At 45.9% G+C, this 22,036-nt stretch overlaps 1 protein-coding gene across 3 annotated transcripts; it reads left to right on the top strand.

The window, feature by feature from the left end:
* The first annotated feature begins 1,288 nt into the window (after window positions 1-1,288).
* LOC138762302 (C-X-C chemokine receptor type 2-like) lies at window positions 1,289-21,455 on the top strand. 3 transcript variants are annotated; one of them, XM_069936046.1, is made up of 3 exons: window positions 1,289-1,400; window positions 12,428-12,584; window positions 17,640-21,455. In XM_069936046.1, exon 3 carries the CDS (start codon window positions 17,642-17,644, stop codon window positions 18,695-18,697), a length of 1,056 nt encoding a protein of 351 aa, XP_069792147.1. In that variant the 5' UTR covers window positions 1,289-1,400; window positions 12,428-12,584; window positions 17,640-17,641; the 3' UTR covers window positions 18,698-21,455. The 3 variants fall into 3 exon arrangements, with proteins under 3 accessions (XP_069792147.1, XP_069792148.1, XP_069792146.1); XM_069936047.1 differs by lacking the exon at window positions 12,428-12,584 and having other exon boundaries at window positions 17,779-21,455; XM_069936045.1 differs by lacking the exon at window positions 12,428-12,584.
* Window positions 21,456-22,036: the final 581 nt, after the last annotated feature.

Below are 22,036 nucleotides of genomic sequence, written 5' to 3'. Positions count from 1 at the left end.
AGCTCTTCAGCGCTTGACGTCCTGCTTTGCGGAAACTGCCAAAATGTTTGGCCTGGAAGTCAGCCTGAAGAAAACTGAGGTCCTCCATCAGCCAGCTCCCCACCATGACTACCAGCCCCCCCACATCTCCATCGGGCACACAAAACGCAAAACGGTCAACCAGTTTACCTATCTCGGCTGCACCATTTCATCAGATGCAAGGATCGACAATGAGATAGACAACAGACTCGCCAAGGCAAATAGCGCCTTTGGAAGACTACACAAAAGAGTCTGGAAAAACAACCAACTGAAAAACCTCACAAAGATAAGCGTATACAGAGCCGTTGTCATACCCACACTCCTGTTCGGCTCCGAATCATGGGTCCTCTACCGGCACCACCTACGGCTCCTAGAACGCTTCCACCAGCGTTGTCTCCGCTCCATCCTCAACATCCATTGGAGCGCTCACACCCCTAACGTCGAGGTACTCGAGATGGCAGAGGTCGACAGCATCGAGTCCACGCTGCTGAAGATCCAGCTGCGCTGGATGGGTCACGTCTCCAGAATGGAGGACCATCGCCTTCCCAAGATCGTATTATATGGCGAGCTCTCCACTGGCCACCGTGACAGAGGTGCACCAAAGAAAAGGTACAAGGACTGCCTAAAGAAATCTCTTGGTGCCTGCCACATTGACCACCGCCAGTGGGCTGATAACGCCTCAAACCGTGCATCTTGGCGCCTCACAGTTTGGCGGGCAGCAGCCTCCTTTGAAGAAGACCGCAGAGCCCACCTCACTGACAAAAGGCAAAGGAGGAAAAACCCAACACCCAACCCCAACCAACCAATTTTCCCTTGCAACCGCTGCAATCGTGTCTGCCTGTCCCGCATCGGACTGGTCAGCCACAAACGAGCCTGCAGCTGACGTGGACTTTTTACCCCCTCCATAAATCTTCGTCCGCGAAGCCAAGCCAAAGAAGAAGAAATGCTACAACTCAATGAAACCCTATCAGGGCATCAGGTCCCTCTCCCTCTGCACCCATCTCCTCCTGTGTCCACCCATGTCCTGCCTCACTCCCTTCTCTGCCATTCCCCCACCCCCACCCCCACCCTCGTTTCCCACCTTCCCGGCTGCTGAGTTTCCAAATCTGACTGAATTAATTTCTCCCTCTCACATCTCTTTTTATCTTTATCTCTTTCCCTTTTCCGTTGCAACCTCAACACGTATTATTTTGAAAATTTGATCTGTGTCATCTTGATAAGTGTTGCATGAATTACTAATCACTTCCTGCTGTTTTCATTCTAGCTCACACCCATGTCCCTCAGATAACGAAGGGATCAGTCTTGGTGCTTGTATAGTTCAGTTAACTGGTTCACAAATTATTTTATTCAACTCTGTTTACATCTGGCTGCCTCATTAACAGGTTAGTTACTCGCTTATTCGCCGATGTACATTTTCTTGTCAGTAAAACCATTGGTTGCCCTAAATTCAACATGCGCCGGTTCTAGATCTTTACCTCCTGTGAATGCCGTGAAACCTGTTCAGTTCCTCTGGCACCTCTGTGTTTTTCAACACATGTAATGGGAGGGCAGGGTCATCTCAACTCTGGACTGAGATGACAACAAGTTTGATTTGTGCTCCTTCAAATTTAGGATGTTAGTTAAAGGCACAGGAGGGACAACAGTTGAAGGAACCCGGAGCAAAACACAACCTGCTGGAGGAACTCGTCTGTGGGAGGAACAGACAATGTTTCAGGTTGGCGCCCTAGTCGAGATGGAGAGGGAGCTCACTATCAGCCTCGATGACAGGCTCCAGCCCAAAGCCTCGGTCACTCCTTTTATCCCACAGATTCTGCTCGAGTTCCTCCAGCAGGGCATGTTTTGTTAATAAGACTAATTGGGGGCATGCAATTGTATCCAGGTTGGATAGCGGCAGAGCAGAGGAGGTGGGGAGGGGGGTGGAAAACATCGTTTAAAGAAATTCAGAAACTGCAGAAGTTGGAGCAAACAAGGAGGGACTCAGCTGGTCAGATGGTGTCCGTGGAGAGAGATGGGCAGCCAACATTTTGGGTCAGAGTCCTTTATCGAGACTGAAGTGAAAGGGAGGCTGATATAACTGGGGGCAGGGGCTCAGAGGAGATGGGATAGAAGACAGAAGATGGGGAAGTGGGAAGGAGAAGGAGAGAGCAGCAGGAGAGGTGGGAAGGCAGTAGGTGAAGGCTTAAAGGGACCCACTTTGTCTCTGGGTCTAGGCTTCCTTGCAGCCAACTTCCCCTCACCATTCACAGATGGACATCTGTCCACACCCTCATTCATTACCAAGGGCTGGCCAAACATAAATGACCCATCTTCTGCACAAAGTGAAGGGAGGAAAGTTTAGAGGAGACGTCAAGGGTATGGTTTTTTTTTAAAGAGTTGTGGGGCCTGGAATGTGTTGCCGGGGGTGGTGGTTGTAGAGCTCGTCGAAAGAATCAAAGACTTGTTGATCCAAACCAAGGCTTTTATTAGCAAAAGACAGGAGCTCTTCACAGGTGGCCGACCAGTCCGGAATGATCCGACCTGGCTAGGGACACAACCCTTTAAGGCTCAGACAGTAGGCGTGGCTAAGCTCTCAGCCAATCGCTGTAAGCACAGTCTAGATACAGTAACTATATACACTATATACATTGGTGATAGATCTGGACTATCACAGCGATGGAGGCTGGAACATTGGGGATATTTAAGAGACTAGACAAGCACATAGATGGAAGTAAAATAGAGGGTTACGGGGTAGGAAGGGTCTGGATTTTTTAAAGGAGCATATGGGTCAGCACCACATCAAAGGGCCAAAGGGCCTGTGCTGTAATGTTCTGCATTCTATACTTCTCCTGACAATTTTAAACATCAGTATGAACAGTGCTTCTCATTTTAGGTAACCCCCTCCTCCGCCACCACCCCCCCCCCCGCCCCCCACCCCGACCACTGCCTGGTTCTAGTCTACCAGTGACTTTTCTCTCCATCCCTCCCACTTCCTTGGGGTCTCTCTCTCCCTCCACCCATTTCCACACCTCTCCTGCCTTCTGACCAACACTCCATCATCTCTGGGCCCACCCCATCTCCCTTCGAGCCAACCCAACATGCTGACTGACCCCTTCTCCCCTCGGGCCTGCTGAACCCCTCTGGCTTCTCCTCATGAGGGTCAAGGTGCACTTTTGGCACAAGGTTCCAGAACATCGGTATCAGGTCATGTCATAGAGGAGTATGGTGAGGAAGCTGCTTTTCCACCTGTAGGAGTCCGACAGGTCAGAGTAAAGAGAGGTGGATGAGACACCTTGTTTCACCAATTGGGCCGACCATTTCAGACAAAGCTGGCATTTATGATAAAAGTTTGCAGTTTAAGGCCAGTGTACTCTGACTTGGTTATGGCCACCATCTTGCACACCATCCGAAGTGAAGATGTGATTTTATAATGTCACAGACTCTGCACTGGCCCAATGAGCCTTCATGGTTGGCACTATGTTGGACAGCAGAGCACACTAACTTCTCCAGTGCAAGGAGAGAGGGGCAATAAATGCCGGCCTTGTCCGAGCCTTAAAAACGCGATAAGAATCTACTCAGGAGAAAGGGTGGGAGCAACGAGGTAGAGTATTTTAAACGTAATCTCATAAGTCTTAGACATTCCAGGCAGGCCTTGTGTATTCACCGTGATATCCCCAGGAACAGTGAATAAGGAGGAATTTCAGGCCTAAAGATGTCCTCTTCATCAGCTATTCTCAACCATTTTTTTTCGCTATGGCCCTTTTAGGACAGCTCAAAGTTTACGGGCCCCCTTCCCTGAGAAGCAATCAAATTGACAGTAACATTCCAAAAATCCAGATGCCAGGAAACCGGACTGCCTGAAAAATCCAAACTTCTCGACAACTGCATTTCCGGAAAAGCGCCACAGATGTTCCGGAAATTCCCGACCAACCTCCCTGATTTTAGGACTTTTACTGTTGTCTATTTTTTCTGTCATTCTCCCCTACTGCCCACATACACAAAAACAAAATTCTGATTTCAGTCCATGACCCCTCCCCTTAAATGTACCATAGTCCCCCCACCCCCGGGAAGCTGAACAGACCCCATTGCTCCAGAAGGACACTCACTGGCAGGATGCAATGAGAGCTGGCTAAACCTTGGCTACAAAGATATGTAGCATATAAAGACTGTGGGGAGAGAGCTGGACAGATCGTTACTAAAAGATAATAGGCTCCATTTACTTCAGAGCTCAGGGCCAATGTTTTACTGAAAGAAAAACATCAACGCCAGTAAGTAAACAAAAAACCACTTATAGATCTGCAGAGGGAAACCTAAAATTAATTTCAGATCAAGGATTGGCTCAAAAAGAAAGTCCACGGTGAATAATTTGGAGCATCGAAGGATGAGAGTTGATTTAATAGATTATAAATACGCGGCAGAACACCAAACACCAGAGGATGTGAGTACAAAAGGAAGGGAGGGAAGTTTAGGGGCGACGTCAGGGGTAAGTTGTTTTTACACAGAGAGATGTGGGGTCTTTGCTGGGGATGGCGGTGGAGGCTGGAACATTTAGGGACATTTAAGAGACTCTTAGACAGATACGTAGATGGAAGAAAAATCAAGGGTTCTTGGTGTTTGGGGGGGAAGAAGGGTTAGATTGTTGTGGAGTAGGTTTACATCGTGGGCTGAAGGGCCTGTACTGTACTGGGACACGGATACAATAGCAGCATTGAAGCAACTTTTTGATAGAATGCATATGTAGGGAGTTGTCGAGAAGTTTGGATTTTTCTGGCAGTCCGGTTTCCTGGCATCTGGATTTTTGGAATGTTACTGTCAATTTGATTGGTTCTCAGGGAAGGGGGCCTGTAAACTTTAAGCTGTCCTAAAGGGGCCATAGCCAAAAACAAGAAAGTTCTACATACAGGCAGGAGGGATTGAACTAATTAGGTATGTTTGGAGCTCCTGTGCTCTACTGTCCTGTTCGGTCATGGCGGGTAGCTCAGAGTTAGTGCTGCACCGGATTATGACTTAGCAGATCAATTAGAATAGGGTGCTGTGATTCATGCAAAGCAATCGCATTGCCAGCGACGTGGGTTTGAATCCGACCGCTGTCTCTGAGCAGTTTGGACATTCTGCCCATGTTCCCGGGCTTCCTCCGCACACTCTGGTTTCCTCCCACAACACACAGGTTTAGAACGTTGATTGGTCATGTGGGTGTATTTGGGTATCATAGACTTGTGGGCCGGAAGAACCTGTTTCTGTGCTGCTCCAAATTAAAATTAGAAATAGATCAGGAGCATGGCCACCTAGATAGGAATAAAAAAGATAACAAAGGTAGGATGGAGATTAGGGTAAAAGGTAGAAAAGAGAATATAGGTGAGGGTCATTCTCTGAGATGCATATATTTTAATGCAAGAAGCATAGTGAACAAGGTAGATGAGCTTAGAGCATGGACAGATACTTGGGGTCATGATATTGTGGCAATTAGTGAGACCTGGCTACAGGAGGGGCAGGACTGGCAACTTAACGTTCCAGGATACATTTGTTTTCGATGTGATAGATCAGGAGGTAAAAAAGGAGGAGTTGCTCTGCTTGTTAGGGAGGACATTACTGCTGTGAGGTGGCAGGATGGTATGGAGGGATTGACCAATGAGGCTGTTTGGGTGGAATTGAGGGGTGAAGGAGGCATGAGGGTGCTAATAGGGGTGTATTACAGACCACCAAATGGGCCAAGAAAATTAGAGGAACAAGTTTGCAGGGAGATAACGTATATGTGTGAGAATCATAAGGTAGTGATCATGGGAGATTTTAACTTCCCTCACATTGATTGGGATACCCATTCAGTTAGAGGGCTGGATGGGCTGGAATTCGTTAAATGTGTTCAGGATTGTTTTCTAAATCAATTAGTAGAAGAACCGACTTGGGATGGTGTAATACTAGATCTCCTGTTAGGGAATGAGCGAGGTCAGGTATCGGACATTAATGTTGGAGAACAAATTGGGTCTAGTGATCATAACTCTGTTAGTTTTAGGGTCGTTTTAGGGAGGAGCAAAGAAGGGCCTAAAGTTGAGGTTCTGGATTGGAGAAGAGCAAATTTCGAAGGAATAAGAAGGGATTTGGGGAGTATTGAGTGGGACAGGATATTTTCAGGTAAGGATGTAAATGAAAAATGGAGGATACTCAAAAAAGAAATTTTGTGGGTACAGAGTAGATATGTCCCAGTGAGAATCAAAGGAAAGGCTGGAAGTCATAGGGAGGCTTGGTTTTCGAGGAATATTGGAAATTTGGTTAGGAGAAAGAGGGAGGTGTACAAGAGGTATAAACAGCAGGGAGCTGAGAAGTTGAAGGAGGACTACAAGGAGTGTAGAAGGAATCTTAAGAAAGAAATTAGAAAGGCCAAAAAAAGGCACGAAGAGGCTTTGGCAGACAGAGTAAAAATAAATCCAAAGGGTTTCTATAGGTACATTAAAAGTAAAAGATTAGTGAGGGATAAAATTGGACCCCTTGTAGATAGTGAGGGTAGGCTGAGTGAGAAGTCTGAGGAAATGGGGGAAATTTTGAATGATTTCTTTGCCTCAGTATTCACTAGGGAAAAAAATATTGAACCATTTGAGGTAAAGAAAAATAGTGGGGAGGTCATGAAGCACATAAGGATAACTGAGGAGGTAGTGATGGCTGTGTTAAAAAAGATAAAGGTGGATAAATCTCCGGGACCGGACAAAATATTCCCTAGGACACTCAGGGAGGCTAGTGGACAGTTAGTGGGGTCATTAACAGAGATATTTAGGATGTCACTGGCCACAGGGGTGGTACCAAAGGATTGGAGGGTGGCGCATGTGGTTCCTCTGTTTAAGAAAGGGTCCAAATGTAAACCTGGGAATTATAGGCCTGTAAGTCTGACGTCTGTGGTGGGCAAGTTGATGGAAAGTGTTCTGAGGGATGCTATTTACAAATATTTGGAGGTACAGGGATTGCTAGTGAGTAATCAGCATGGTTTTGTCAGGGCTAGATCATGCTTGACAAACCTGATTGAGTTCTTCGAGGGGGATACAAAAAAGGTTGATGAAGGGAAAGCTGTGGATGTTGTCTATTTAGACTTTAGTAAAGCTTTTGACAAAGTTCCCCACAGGAGGTTAGGAAAAAAGGTGGAGGCATTAGGTATAAATAAGGAGGTAGTGAAATGGATTCAGCAGTGGTTGGATGGAAGGTGTCAGAGAGTAGTGGTAGAAAATTGTTTGTCCAATTGGAGGCCGGTGACTAGTGGGGTTCCTCAGGGTTCGGTCCTGGGTCCACTATTGTTTGTTATATATATTAACGATCTGGAAGTAGGGGTGGAGAATTGGATAAGCAAGTTTCTGGATGATACAAAGATTGGTGGTGTTGTGGACAGTGAGGAAGATTACTGTAGATTAAAAGGTGATTTAGGAAGGCTGGAGGTGTGGGCTGAGAAATGGCTGATGGAATTTAATACAGATAAGTGTGAGGTGTTACATTTTGGAAAGGCAAATCTAAATAGGTCATGTGCATTAAATGGTAGGCTATTGAGACGTGCAGAGCAACAAAGGGATTTAGGAGTTGTGGTAAATAGTTCCCTCAAGGCTGATACTCAGGTCGATGGTGTGGTGAAGAAGGCATTTGGAATGTTGGCCTTCATCAATCGGAGTATTGAATTCAAGAGTAGGGAGGTTATGATGAAATTGTACAAGGCATTGGTGAGGCCAAATTTGGAGTACTGTGTGCAGTTTTGGTCACCAAATTATAGGAAAGATATAAACAAAATAGAGAGAGTGCAGAGAAGGTTCACGAGAATGTTGACAGGATTTCAGGGTCTGAGTTTCAGGGAAAGGTTGTGCAGACTGGGGCTTTTTTTCTCTGGAGCGTAGAAGATTGAGGGGGACGATAGAGGTGTTTAAGATTTTAAAAGGGACAGACAGAGTAAACGTGGATAGGCTTTTTCAATTAAGAGTGGGGGAGATTCAAACTAGAGGGCATGGTTTAAGATTGAAGGGGGAAAATTATAAGGGGAACATGAGGGGAAATTTCTTTACGCAAAGGGTGGTAGGGATGTGGAATGAGCTTCCGGCAGACGTGGTCGAGGCGGGATCATTGGTTACATTTAAGGAAAGACTGGATCGTTACATGGATAGGATAGGACTGGAGGGGTATGGACTGGGTGCTGGTCAGTGGGACTAGGAGGGTGGGGATTTGTTACGGCATGAACTAGTAGGGCCGAACTGGCCTGTTCTGTGCTGTAAGTGGTTATATGGTTATATGGTTATATGGCTGTATAGCAGCAGGAGACAGGAAACAGTGCAGATAGATCCATAGGACATTACAGTACAGAAACACTTCTAGTCTGTGCCCAACCATTATTCTGCCTAGTCCCACTGACCTGCACCCAGACCATCGCCCTCCATACCCTTCCCATCCATGTATCTGTACAAATTCTTCATAAATGTTAAAATTAGGCCCATATTCACCACCTCATTGCCCGACCATTTACCGTTTACGTCCTTTCTTGGTTTGTCTTTCCAAAATGCAACCCCTCACACTTGTCTGCATTGAACTCCATCTGCCATTTTTCAGCCCATTTTTCCAGCTGGTCCAGATCCCTCTACAACTTTTGAAAACCTTCCTCACTCTCCACTACGTCTCCAATCTTAGGGTCATCTGCAAACTTGTTGATCCAATTTACCACATTATCATCCAGATCATTGATATAGATGACAAACAACAATGGTCCCAGCACCGATCCCTGAGGCCCCACTAGTCACAGGCCTCCAATCTGAGAAGCATCATCCACCACTACTCTCTGGCTTCTCCCATCCAGACATCGTCGAATCCAGTTCACTACTTCACCATGAATACTCAGTGTCTGAACCTTCCTGACTAACCTCCCATGCGGAACCTTATCAAAGGCCTTACTAAAGTCCATGTAGACAACATCCACAGCCTTCCCTTTGTCAACTTTCCTGATAACGTCCTCTAAAAATTCTATAAGGTGACCTACCAGGCACAAAGCCACATTGATTATCCCTAATCAGTCCTCGGCTATCCAAATAATTGTATATCTGATCTCTTAAAACCCCTTCCAATAATTTACCTACTACTGATGTCAGGCTCACCGGCCTATAATTTCCAGGGTCACTTATGGACCCTTTTTTAAACAATGGAACAATGTGAGCTACCCGCCAATCCTCCGGCATCACACCCATGGCCCAAGAACATTTTAACACTAGCCTCCCTCAAGGCCTGAGGGAATATCCTGTCAGGCCCTGGGGATTTATCCACCCTTATTTGCTTTAAGACAGCAAGCCCTTCCCCCTCTTTAACCTGTGTCGATTCCATGACCTCACTACTTGTTTTCCTTCTTTCCCACGACTCTGTGCCCGTCTCCTGAGTGAACACTGATGAAAAAAAACATTTACGATCTCCCCCATCTCTTTTGGCTCCATACAAAGCCGAACCCTCTGATCTTCAAGGGGTCCAATTTTGTCCCTTATTACCCATTTGTTCTTAATGTACATGTCGAAACCCTTAAGAATATCGTTCACGTTCTCTGCCAAAGCAACCTCATGTCTTCTTTTATCCTTCCTGATTTTTCTCTGGAGGTTTTATTTAATTCTTTATACTCCTCAGGACCTCATTTGCTCCACGTTGTCTATACAGATGCTTCTCAACATACGATGGCTCAACTTGCGGTTTTTCAAAGTTGCAAATAGCAAAAGGTGTTCCAGTGAAAATACCAAGACTTGGTTCTGTAGTTTTCATGGTGTTGGCGAGATTGTTGTCATTGGTTATCCAGTGGCTTTGGCTGTTGCTATATTTTATGATTAAAAATTGATTTGTTTTTCTGTGTGGAATGAAAGGTATTCAACATTTAATTATAAAGTAGGCTTTATTCTGGATAAATCTGCCCAGCTGTAGTGTAGAAGTTGGTGTTTACAGCCTATCTACAAATAGCAATTATGAGAAAACCAGCGCAGATTTTCCTCTGTAACAGAAATAAAGTCACAGGCTTCCAGAGAACAGGCTGGGAGGACGCGACAAGTTTTAAGCCAAGAAATATTTCAGACAGGAAATTAGAATCGATTATCTCCTCTGCTCTTGATGAGGGGCTCCAGCCTGACGTATCTTCACCTTTGCTACATGAAGGCACTGTTTGACCTGCTGAGTTTCTCCATCTGCTGTGTTTTTCCATCTCTTCTGCCCTGATCATCTCAAAGTAATCACAGTACACCACCCCAACCCCCCCTCCCCCCCCCCCCCACCCAGGCTCTAGAACACAAAGATGCTAAATGCCCTGCCGACTGACTCGACTTATTGTCAAACAGACTGACGTTTCTAAAGACAAAAATGGTTAACGCCAATTAGCTTTTTACGTGTATGTGTTATAATTAAAAGAGATGAATTTGTAGGATATCCAATGGAAGCAGACTGAGAACTGCTTGCAATATACAGTGTCTAGAACTGTTCAAAGACTGACTGTAACCCCTTAACTTGTAACAATACTTTCAAACAGATAACTCTCTAATTTGTCCCCGAGCTGATCCTGAATATTGTACCCCTCAAATGGATTTGTTGAATGAGATTCACCAGGGTTAGGGAGGTGACCTTAGGCCCGTTCGTGCAGTGAAAAAGCCTGACTGGAAAGGTGAAGGTTCTTCCCCCTTGCGTCGGAAGGTTTAATTCTTGAGTGCGCCGGCTGTGATCCCTCTTGGAGAAGGGCAATTGACAGAGGCAGCGCTCCACCATCTCGCATGAACGTAACGCCACTGTTGCGGCCAGTTAAAGGTGGGCCGATGATGTCATCAGCCTGAGACGCAGGAGCGGTGCTTTGATGGCCTTACTGAGGGGGCGCTGGATCTCTGCCTGGATAATAAGGCCAGCTGAAAACATCACAAGCAATTGTCGTGCCAGCTCCGGAGCCGCCACGATCCACTATAGGGCTCTTTCCACATCTCCACATATGAATGATGTTAATTAAGTAGGCAGAGCTACGGCACCAGTTACCCCACCTCCATCAGCTCCACAGGATGTTATGAGGTGCTGCTCAACGTGAATGTGATGCAGGATTGGCCTTTTAGGGGCTGCTCCGTGAAAGGTACATTCATTGTTTCCCTCCGCGCTTGTAGCCTGGCATGAAAGGGCCTCTTCTCTATCCACCATAAAATACTGCTCATTCCCGCTGGTGTGACTCGAATAAAATCTGTGTGTGGGACTGTGTGGTTCGGTTGTACCTTTTGGATGTTGACGGAAGTGCGGATCCTATAGTAGGCTACAGTAGGTGATCTGAGCACATTTAAAGCAGGCTATGAAGTTCAGGGACAGCAGTATTCTTTTTCAACTTATGACTTTTCCACTTATGATGGGCTTGCCAGAACATAACCCCACCGTCAGTTGAGGTTTTACACCTCTCTCATCTTCCGAGCCAGATCCCCATTAACCCTCGAAAACCAAGGTTCCCTCTACCTGTGAACCTTGCCTTTAATCCTGACAGGAACATACAAACTCGGCACTCTCAAAATTTCACCTTTGTAGGTCCTCCACTTACCTTGCACGTCCTTGCCCGAAAATATCCACACATTCTGGATTCTTTCTCATTTCCTCAAAATTAGCCTTTCTTCAATGTAGAATCTCAACCCAAGGCCCAGACCCATCCTTCTCCATAATTAACTTGAAACTAATTGCATTACGATCACTGGACCCAAAATGTTCCTCTACACAGACTTCTGTCACCTGTCCTGTCTCGTTCCCTAATAGGAGATCCAGTATTGCATCCTCTCTCTAATTGGTACCTCTACATTTTGATTTAGAAAACTTTCCAGAACACATTTGACAAACTGCAACCCATCCAGCCCTTTTACAGGATGGGAGTCCCAATCAATATGTAGAAAATTAAAATCTCCCACTATCACAACTTTCTGTTTCTTACATTGGTCTGCCATCTCTCTACAGATTCGCTCCTCTAGTTCTCACTGGATTGGGTGGTTTATAATACAACCCCCATGAGTGTTTTTTTAGACAACAATGTTGGAAAAATCTGTGAAAAATTTAATATAATTACTCACCTCGTGATCGTTTACACTGCACGCCTCAAGTTTCTGTGCACATTAATCCCGGTGCTTTTATGTTGGAGCAACGTGACCTGTGTCATCAGCTGGACGTCAAATTCAAGAGGAGGGTTTTAGGGTGTGATTTAGACAGCAGGCTTCCCCCAAAAAATTGTAGGGGTCCTGCAAGATAAATCGTGGGGCAGGAATTGACTAAAAATTCCTGCACTTTCCTTTTTAGACTGCCTGTGTAATGGCAAATTTAATTAATTGTGCCGTTTCGTGGGCATTGTATGATGGCGTGGAAAGAAGTCAAGGAAAACGCCTCTCCTGGCAAAATTAATTAATACCAAACTTTTTTTAAAAATTTAAAGTATTAAATAACTTTAAAATCTTTCTAGAGGTTTCAAAAGATATCTGCAAAAATATCCAGAACACAAACTGCAAAAAAAATCAGCTATAACTGAAGTCACTTTGATGGAAGAAACTGGGCCTACCTTGAAGACTTTGCCTCCAATCCTGGTTCCTCTCCAGCCTCGATCGGGGAAGGCTCCGCGGGTAAGGATTTAAGGAGTGCGGAGTTAAGGATACGAATGTTGGGGGGGACCTTGATAAAATAGTTGTTACAAAGGAAGTAGTGATGGAGAAACTAATGGGACTAAAGCCAGACAAATCACCTGGTCCTGATGATATGCATCCAAGGGTTCTGAAGGAAATGGCAGAAGTTATAGTTGATGCATTGGTGGTCATAGACCAAAATTCCTTGGATTCTGGGCAGGTCCCAGCAGACTGGAAGACAGCAAATGTCACGCCACTTTTTAAGAAGGGATGTAGGCAGAAGACTGGAAATTATCGGCCAATTAGCTTGACATCTGTAGTTGGAAAAATACTTGAAGCCGTCATTAAAGATGAAATAGTGAAACTTTTGGAACGTAAGGGTTCAATCAGGCAGACGCAGGATGGTTTTAGAAAGGGAAGATCTTGTTTGACAAACTTGTTAGGATTCTTTGAGGATATAATGGGTGTGGTGGATAGAGGGGAACAGGTTGATGTTGTCTATTTGGATTTCCAGAAAGCGTTTGATAAGGTGCCGCACAAGAGACTTCTCAGTAAGTTACAGGAAAGTGGAGTCCGGGGAAGTCTATTGGCCTGGATTGAACATTGGTTGTCTGACAGGAGGCAGAGAGTCGGGATAAATGGGAGTTTTTCAGATTGGCAGAGAGTGGTAAGTGGGGTGCCGCAGGGGTCGGTGTTAGGCCCACAACTGTTCATCATTTACATTGATGACTTGGAGGAGGGGACAAAATGTGGTGCAGCCAAGTTGGCGGATGACACCAAATTGAGTGGAAGAGCAAATTGTAATGAGGATGTGGAGAGTCTGCAGAGGGATAGAGTTAAGCTGGATGAGTGGGCAAAGGTCTGGCAGATGGAGTACAATGTTAGTAAGTGTGAGGTTATCCACTTTGGGAAGAAAAATAAAAGAGCTGAATATTATTTAAAGGGTGAAAAACTACAGCATGGTGTTGTGCAGGGGGACTTGGGAGGGCTTGTGCATGAATCGCAAAGAGTTAGGTTGCAGGTGCAGCAGGTTATTAAGAAGACAAATGGAATGTTGGCCTTCATCGCTAGAGGAATTGAATTCAGGAGTAGGGAGGTAATGTTGCAACTGTATAAGGTACTGGTGAGACCACATCTGGAGTACTGTGTCCAGTTCTGGTCTCCATATTTGAGGAAGGATATACTGGCTTTGGAGACAGTCCAGAGGAGGTTTACTAGGTTGATCCCTGGGATGAAGGGGTTGACTTATGATGAAAGATTAAACCGTCTAGGATTGTAGTCGCTCGAGTTCAGAAGAATGAGAGGAGATCATATGGAAACATATAGGATTATGAAGGGTATGGATAGGATAGATGTAGGAAGGTTTTTTGAGCTGGCCGGGGAAACTAAAATGAGAGGACACAGACTCAAGATTCGGGGGAGTAGATTTAGGACAGAGATGAGGAAAAATATTTTTTCCCAGAGAGTAGTGAATGTTTGGAATTCTCTAACCAGGGAAGTGGTTGAGGCTGCCTCATTAAACATATTTAAAATTCGGTTAGATAAATTTTTACATGATAGAGAAATTAGGGGATATGGGGAGAAGGCAGGTAGGTGGAGTTAGGTCATAAATTAGATCAGCCATGATCGTATTGAATGGCGGAGCAGGCTCGATGGGCCATTTCTGGCCTCCTCCTGTTCCTACTTCCTATGTCCCTATGTTCCCATGATTCAGGCTCCAGCACCACCTTCTCAGAGACCTGAGGAAGACAGCACTGGAGCACAGAAGGAAACTACGGAGACGATTGTAGAAACAACGCGCATGCGCGGAACTTGGCGCATTCGTGCTACGGAAGCGATCGAGTCGGAGTCTGCGGACCCAACTCCTTCTGTGATTGCAGGTCAAACAAGGGCTAAGGAAAAAGCCCGCCTGCAGTTTCAGCCCCTGGCAACTTCAATGGAGGAGGAAGAAGAAGAGGTAGGAGCGGAAGAGAAAAGCCACAATCACCAGGAGAGGAATCAGAGAAGAAGACCAATATATTCAAGCAAAAATGGGTGCATATCATGTTACCCCAAAACCTCTTCATCCATAGATTTTTGAAAAAATTGATTCAATTCGTCAAAAAATGGATGCAAACTTTAATGAAGTCAAAGCTGATTTTACTACTCAATTGGGAGCTAAGAAGACAGATATGATGCCAGATATGAAGACAGATATGGCAAAGTGTAATAAAACTGTTAAGAAAATTAAGATTAAAGATTGTGCCGTTACATGCCTGCAGTCTAAAAACCATACACGAGTGTGGTCATGCCTTTCCCGTTACTCAGCTCCACCCCTACGGCCTCAGTAGACAAGCCCTGGTGGAGCAAATGCCCCCCTCCCCCTTTCATCCCCCCCGTTCTATCAGGTCTAAAGCTATGAAAGCCCAGGCCTGTCCTCCTGCAACCAAGTTTGACTAATTAGATTCAACTTTATTGTCAAATACTGATACAAAGCCAATGTAATCCAATTAGTGCCCAGCTAGAAGTTCAAAAATAGTGCCATTTACCAGTAACGGAATCATGGCCACTCTGTCACAATTCCATGTATTTGGGGTTGGCGTGGAGAAGATGGACCCTTTCAACCAGTGGGTCAGACTTATGGCTCCTCACATGTTTCCAGAGTAGGTCCAGCCCTAGGGATGTCAGCCAGGCCAGCAACGTGGTCCCTGAAGCAGACTTCCCGGGGAAGGAAAGCATCCTTTCATGCGGAGAGGCATTGGTGGCAGTACATAGGAGCGATCTGATCGAGTGGAGTACATCAGGGAGGACATCTTGCCAGTGGGAGAGTGGAAGGCCTCTACACATCAGGGCTAGGAGAGTGGTCTTCTAGATGGTAATGTTCTCCCTTTCCACCTGCCCATTCCCTTGCGGGTTGTAGCTGGTGGTCCTGCCTCTGACGCAGCTCATCAACCCCAGTCACTATGGATATAGCAGGGGAACCCGAACAAGGTGAAGAGTTTGCGCAGGGCCTTGATGACTGTGGATGGCACAGTCACCTTTATTCAGGGGTCAGTGGGAGGAGCATCAGGCACAGTCAGCGAGGGGCGTGTCTGAGCCCATCTAACCATGGAGACAGTGATTTACCACACTCTCTTTCCCCTCTCTCTCTCTCTCTCCCCCCCTCTCTCTCTTTCCCCTCTCTCTCTCCCTCTCCCTCTCTCCCTCCCTTTCTATCTCTATCTCTCTCTCTGTTACTACCTTTAATCACCTCCTCCCTCCGACTCTCTCTCCTTCTCTTTCTTCTTTCCTCTCTCAATCTCTCTATATCTCTCTCCCTAACCTTTCTCTCTATCTTTATCTCTTTCCTTTCCTCTCTCTACCTCTCTCTCCTCTCCTCTCTCTTTGCTCTCTCTCTTTCTATCACTCCTTCACTATCTCTCTCTCTCTTCTTCTGTCCTTTTCTATCCCTGTCTCTCTCTCTCTCTTTCTCTCTCTCTCTCTCTCTCTCTCTCTCTCTCTCTCTCTCTCTCTCTCTCTCCCTCTCTCTCTCTCTCTATCTCCCCACCCCACCCCGCGTACAACAAGAGTGATGTCTAATTGATCCTTGAAACACACCTGAGGCTATAGAGTGGATGGTGTGGATCCCCTGCTCCATGTGGACCCTGCGTGTAGCAGGAGGTCAGGAGAGGGGTGTAGTGATACTCCTCAAGGTTCACCCTCAGCTGGTAGATGTGGACTGGGAAAGGTGAAATTACAGGAAGGAAACTGTGGAGAGGGGGTAGAGGAGATTCACCAGGATGTTGCCTGGATTGGGAAACAAGTCTTATGAGGTAAGGTTCGCAGAGCTGGGACTTCTCTCTTTGGAGTGAAGAAGGATGAGAGGAGACTTGATAAAGGTCTACATAATTCTGAGAGGCGTCGATAGGGTGGACGGTCAGGACCTGTTTCCCAGGGCAGGATCAGCAAACACCAGATGACGTATGTACAAAGTGAAGGGAGGGAAATTTAAGGGAGGTGTCAGGGGTAAGTTTTTTACCTAGAATTGTGGGGGCCTGGAATGTCTTGCCAGGGATGGTGGTGGAGGCTGGAAAATTAGGGGCATTTAATGTACTCTTAGACAGACATATGGATTGAAGAAAAATAGAGGATTATAGTGTAAGGATGGTTAGGTATTTTTTGGTAGGAATATATGGGTTTGCACAACATTGTGGGCGGAAGGCCTTGGTTGTTAGGTATAGATTGGTTCATTATAATTTTATTCATCAGTTATATTTAACTCCTGAGAGGTTTATTTCTTCTGATTTATGTTTTAGGTGCCATAAACAAGTTGGTTCTTTTTTGCATTCTTCTTGGTTCTGTGAGACAGTGAGACATTTTTGGAATAGAATTAAGGAATTTTTAGAAGCTTTATTTAAATTAAAAATTTTGCTTGACCCCATGGTATTTTTATTGGGTTATATTAAGAAATTGAGTTTGGAATTAAAACTGGATAAGTCTCAAATTGCTTTCTTGAGATTGGCTCTAGCTGTGGCAAGAAAATGTTTGGCAATTACTTGGAAAAATTAGACTGATTTGAGTATTCAGTGATGGCATGTGGAAATGAGGTCTTGTATTCTGTTGGAAAAGATAACATATAATTTACGTAATAATTATTCCTTTTTTATGAAAGTTTGGAGCCCGTCTATGAGATGTATGGGTTTGAGTTTGTAATAGTTTTCCCCACGGTTGTTGGGGTTGCACCGAGCCATGGCCATAGTTGAAGATTATTATATAAGTTGATCTCCTCTTCTATTCTTTTTACTCTCTTTTGGGGTAGTTTAGAGGGTGGGCTAAGGTTGGGGGTGGGGGGGTTATATGGGGTAAAATATGATGTATTTACTTGTATTTTCATCGTACGAATTGTGATTAATAAATGAAATTTACCAAAAAAAAGGATGTTTTTGTGGAGTACCCTGCCATCCACCATCCCTGTGTCCTGAAGGTTGGGAAAAGACCTGGTCAGCATTCACCTGAGAGTTTGGGAAGACATTGGCAGATCTAGTTTGTGATTTGGAATTAATTCATTTCATTTGCTGATCTACTTTTTTCTTTCAGAAATGTCTTCTATAAAGATCACAATTCCTCCACATCTGATAGAAAATGAAACCACCACCTTCGATTTTGATAATATCGCAATGCCTTGTGTACTGGAGATGTATCCTGCATTGAACACATTGATTGCTGTCATCAACAGCCTGGTGTGTCTCCTGGCTGTGACGGGGAACCTGCTGGTCATGGTCGTCATACTCCACAACCGGCGCACCATATCATCCACGGACGTCTACCTGCTCAACCTCGCTGCTGCCGACCTGCTCTTTGCCGTCACCCTGCCCTTCTGGACCGTGGACGTGGTGTCTGGGTGGGTGTTTGGGGACGTCATGTGTAAGGTCATCAGCATGATGCTGGAGGTTAATTTTTACAGTGGGATCCTGCTGCTGGCCTGCATCAGTGTTGATCGCTACCTGGCCATTGTCCACTCTGCCCAGTCCCACAAGCAGAAGAGGCCGTTCCTCATTAGACTGGTGTGCGCTGCCGTGTGGGTGTTGGCCCTTCTCCTGTCTTTGCCCATTCTCTACAAAGGTGAAGGCCCCGTGAATGATTTTAACAGAAAGGTCTGCAACGAGGATCATGATGGTGAGATTTACAAAACATGGAAAGTAGCCACTAAAGTTTCTCGACATATTGTAGGGTTCCTCATCCCACTGGGAGTCATGGTCTTCTGTTACAGCGTCACCATCTTCAAACTGTGTCAGACGAAGGGGTTCCAGAAAGAGAAAGCCATGAAGGTTATCATTGCCGTGGTCCTCGCTTTCCTCGTCTGTTTGCTGCCCTACAACATCACTGTCTTCATCGACACCCTGTTGAGAAACAAGCTCATCAGTGACTCTTGCAACAGGCGCTATCACCTCGACAGGGCTCTGTCTGTGACTCAGTGCTTGGGATTCCTGCACAGCTGCATTAACCCCATCTTGTACGCGTTCATCGGGGTGAAGTTCAGGAGTAACCTGGTCAAACTCCTGACCGATAAAGGCCTCATGAACGAAAGCGAAGAATCCCAGGATAGGAAATCTTCATCCTACACAGTCACTGCAATGATATCAACGTCCCTTTAGTCACGTTGTGGAGAGTCTGTGCAATCTTTCAATAAAGTCGTTCAAGACTCAGTTACTTAATAAAGAACAGTCAAAGTCTGTCCCTTTTCAGCCTGGGGAATTGCCATTTCTAATTGCTTTTTGATCACGTCGAGATGGAGAAACATACTTTCAACAAATGCCCAACAACAATAACTGCAGATGCTGCAAATATGAAACAAGACCCGAAAAGTTTAGAAACTGGAAATCTTTAGCCCGTGGAGCAGCTTCTAAGGAGGGGAAACAGTGTTCACTGAATTGATGCAAGACCATTGATCTGGAATATTAACACAAGATGTAGCAGCAAAGGAGGCCCACTGGCCCACTGAGTCTGCTCCACCATTCTAATCATGACCTGATCCATCCTCCCATTCAGCTCCCCTCCCTGGCCTTCTCCCGGTCACCCTTGATGCCCAGTCTAATCAAACACCTGCCAATCTCTGCATTGAGTACATCCAATGACCTCGCTTCCACAGCCACCTGTGGCAACAAGTTGCATAGACTCATGGCTTTCTGACTAAGGAAAGTTCTCCACACCTCTGTTTTAAATGGTTACACTTAATCCTGAAGTTGTGCCCTCTTGTCTGAGGCTCCCCAACCATGGAAAACAGCCTTGTGACATCTACTCTGTCCAGGCCTTTCAGCATTCAAAATGGCTCCATGAGGTCCCCCCATCTTCCTCTGAACTCCAACGAGTATAATCCAAGAGCCGACAATCGTTCCACATATGCTAAGTAAATCTTCTCTGAACCCTCTCCAATGCCAGCAAGTCTCTTCTCAAATACGGCACCCAAAACTGTACACAGTTCTCCATGTGAGGCCTCTCCAGCACCCTATAGACTCTCAACGTTACATCCCTGTTCTTGTATGAGATGCCTCTAGAAATGAGTGCCAACATTGCATTAAGTAGAGATCTCCCACAGTTATTCTCATCACGTTCCCACAGGTAGCTTGTGGAACAAGGAAGTTGGAACGGTAGGCCACTGAAGGCATGGCTGAACTTTATCAATAGATCCTGGAGATGATGGACAATGGTGTCCAGACACAATCTTCACCCCCAAAAGGATGTTCATCTTGTTTCTGAGTGATTTGGAAGCCTTCAATATGGACTTCAGGCAACTTGTAGACACATGAAATATAGGAACAGGAGTCAGCCATTCAGCCCTTCTATCCTGTTCTAATGTTTGACCATCCAAATTCTTTCTCCTTCACCCAGGGCTACGCACCCTCATTCCCCTGATCACCCAGGAACAACATCTCATTCCTTGGATGGGGCTAATGCTTTTGCTTCAACTATTTTCTGAGGCAGGGAACTCCACAGGTTCACCATTCACTGGGAGAAGAATCCTGAGGTCCCATAAGTGGCATCCTCCTTTCCTTAAAATTTGATCCCCTGCGACCTCCCTGCAGCTAAACTTCCTGAACCAGCTGTAAGTTTGTAGCTCTTTGTAAGAGCAGCTACGTTCCTTCTCCACCTGAGTGAACAGGAGTCTAACTTCTGGTCCATGGGCAGGAAAAGTTTAGAGAGACAACTTAATTACAGATGCAGCACATGAACAAGCTCCCCTGGCCCACGAACCTGCACTGGTCACATCTGACCAGAGAACATTACAGCATGAACAAGCTCCCCTGGCCCACGAACCTGCACTGGTCACATCTGACCAGAGAACATTACAGCATGAACAAGCTCCCCTGGCCCACGAACCCGCACTGGTCACATCTGACCAGAGAACATTACAGCATGAACAAGCTCCCCTGGCCCACGAACCTGCACTGGTCACATCTGACCAGAGAACATTACAGCATGAACAAGCTCCCCTGGCCCACGAACCTGCACTGGTCACATCTGACCAGAGAACATTACAGCATGAACAAGCTCCCCTGGCCCACGAACATGCACTGGTCACATTTGACCAGAGAACATTACAGCATGAACAAGCTCCCCTGGCCCACGAACCTGCACTGGTCACATCTGACCAGAGAACATTACAGCATGAACAAGCTCCCCTGGCCCACGAACCTGCACTGGTCACATTTGACCAGAGAACATTACATCATGAACAAGCTCCCCTTGCCCACGAACCTGCACTGGTCACATCTGACCAGAGAACATTACAGCATGGAAAGCAGGCCCTACTAAGGTGACTTAATAGAGGTCTACAAGATTCTGAGAGGCATAGATCAGGTGGACAGCCAGAGCCTTTCTACCAGGGAAGGAAGAGTAAACACCAGAGTGAAGGGAGGGAACATTTAAGGGAGGGAACGTTAGGCATAACGTTTTGACAGAGAGAGCTGTGGCAGTCTGGAATTTATTTCCTGGGGTGGTGGCAGAGGCTGGTACAATGGGGACATTTAAAAGACTTGGGCAGGCTCATGGATGGAAGAAAAATAGAGGGTTGTGGGTAGGAGAGAGGGAAGGTTGTTGTGGAGTAGGTTTACATAGGCCAGCACAACATCATGGGCTGAAGGGCCTGTACTGTACTGGAATGTTCTGTTCTATGTTCCATCTGGGCCTGGTGACTTATCCATGACCGAATAGGCTAAATTCCTATATGATCATCTGTCCAACATCTCATGCTAAAACTGCCACAGAAACATCTCTTTGACCTGGAAGGAAAGTGATGTGTCAATTTCGTTCCCAGTTTCTGTTTCGAGAACTGGGCTTGAAATGATGTGAGTGGACTTTGCTTTAATCAATGTTTGTGACTTCACTGCCTGTGTAATAAATATGTCTGATTCACATCTGCCCTCCTCTAGCCTGCTTATTCGGAGCACCTTCAGAAAGCAGAACGCAGAGCTTCCAGTGTAGAAGGTAGTGCCAGGGTTATACGCTGGGCTGTAGCACACTTCATCCAAGCTGGGCACTCAGGGCACCAAAGGTTATGGGGAGAAGGCCGGGCAGTGGGGCTGGGTGGGAAAGTCAAGTCACCTTTATTGTCATCTGATTGTACAAGTACAACCTGATGAAACAGTGTTCTCCAGTCCTCGGTACAAAACATGCAGATACACAACCAGACATAACACACATACAGACAAACAGTACATACGCAGGACAAGTATTTCATCTCTACAAATAACTAAATAAATATTGTTTCTTGAGTATGAGGGTCTCGGAGGGTCAGTGTGTGCAGTTCCTTTGATTGTTCAGCATTCTCACTGCCCATGGGAAGAAGCTGTTCCTCAGCCTGGTGGTGCTGGCTCAGATCCTCCTGGATCTCTTCCCCAATGAGAACAGCTGAAAGATACTGTGTGCGGGGTGGAAGGGGACCTCAATGGTTTTGTGTGCTCTCTTCAGATAATGATCCCAGTAGATCACTTCAA

The sequence above is a fragment of the Narcine bancroftii genome, chromosome 4, assembly GCF_036971445.1.
Source record: "Narcine bancroftii isolate sNarBan1 chromosome 4, sNarBan1.hap1, whole genome shotgun sequence".
In the NCBI taxonomy this organism is placed as follows: domain Eukaryota; kingdom Metazoa; phylum Chordata; class Chondrichthyes; order Torpediniformes; family Narcinidae; genus Narcine; species Narcine bancroftii.
The sequence above is the reverse complement of the archived record's forward strand: the minus strand, read 5'-3'. Positions and strand labels throughout refer to the sequence as shown.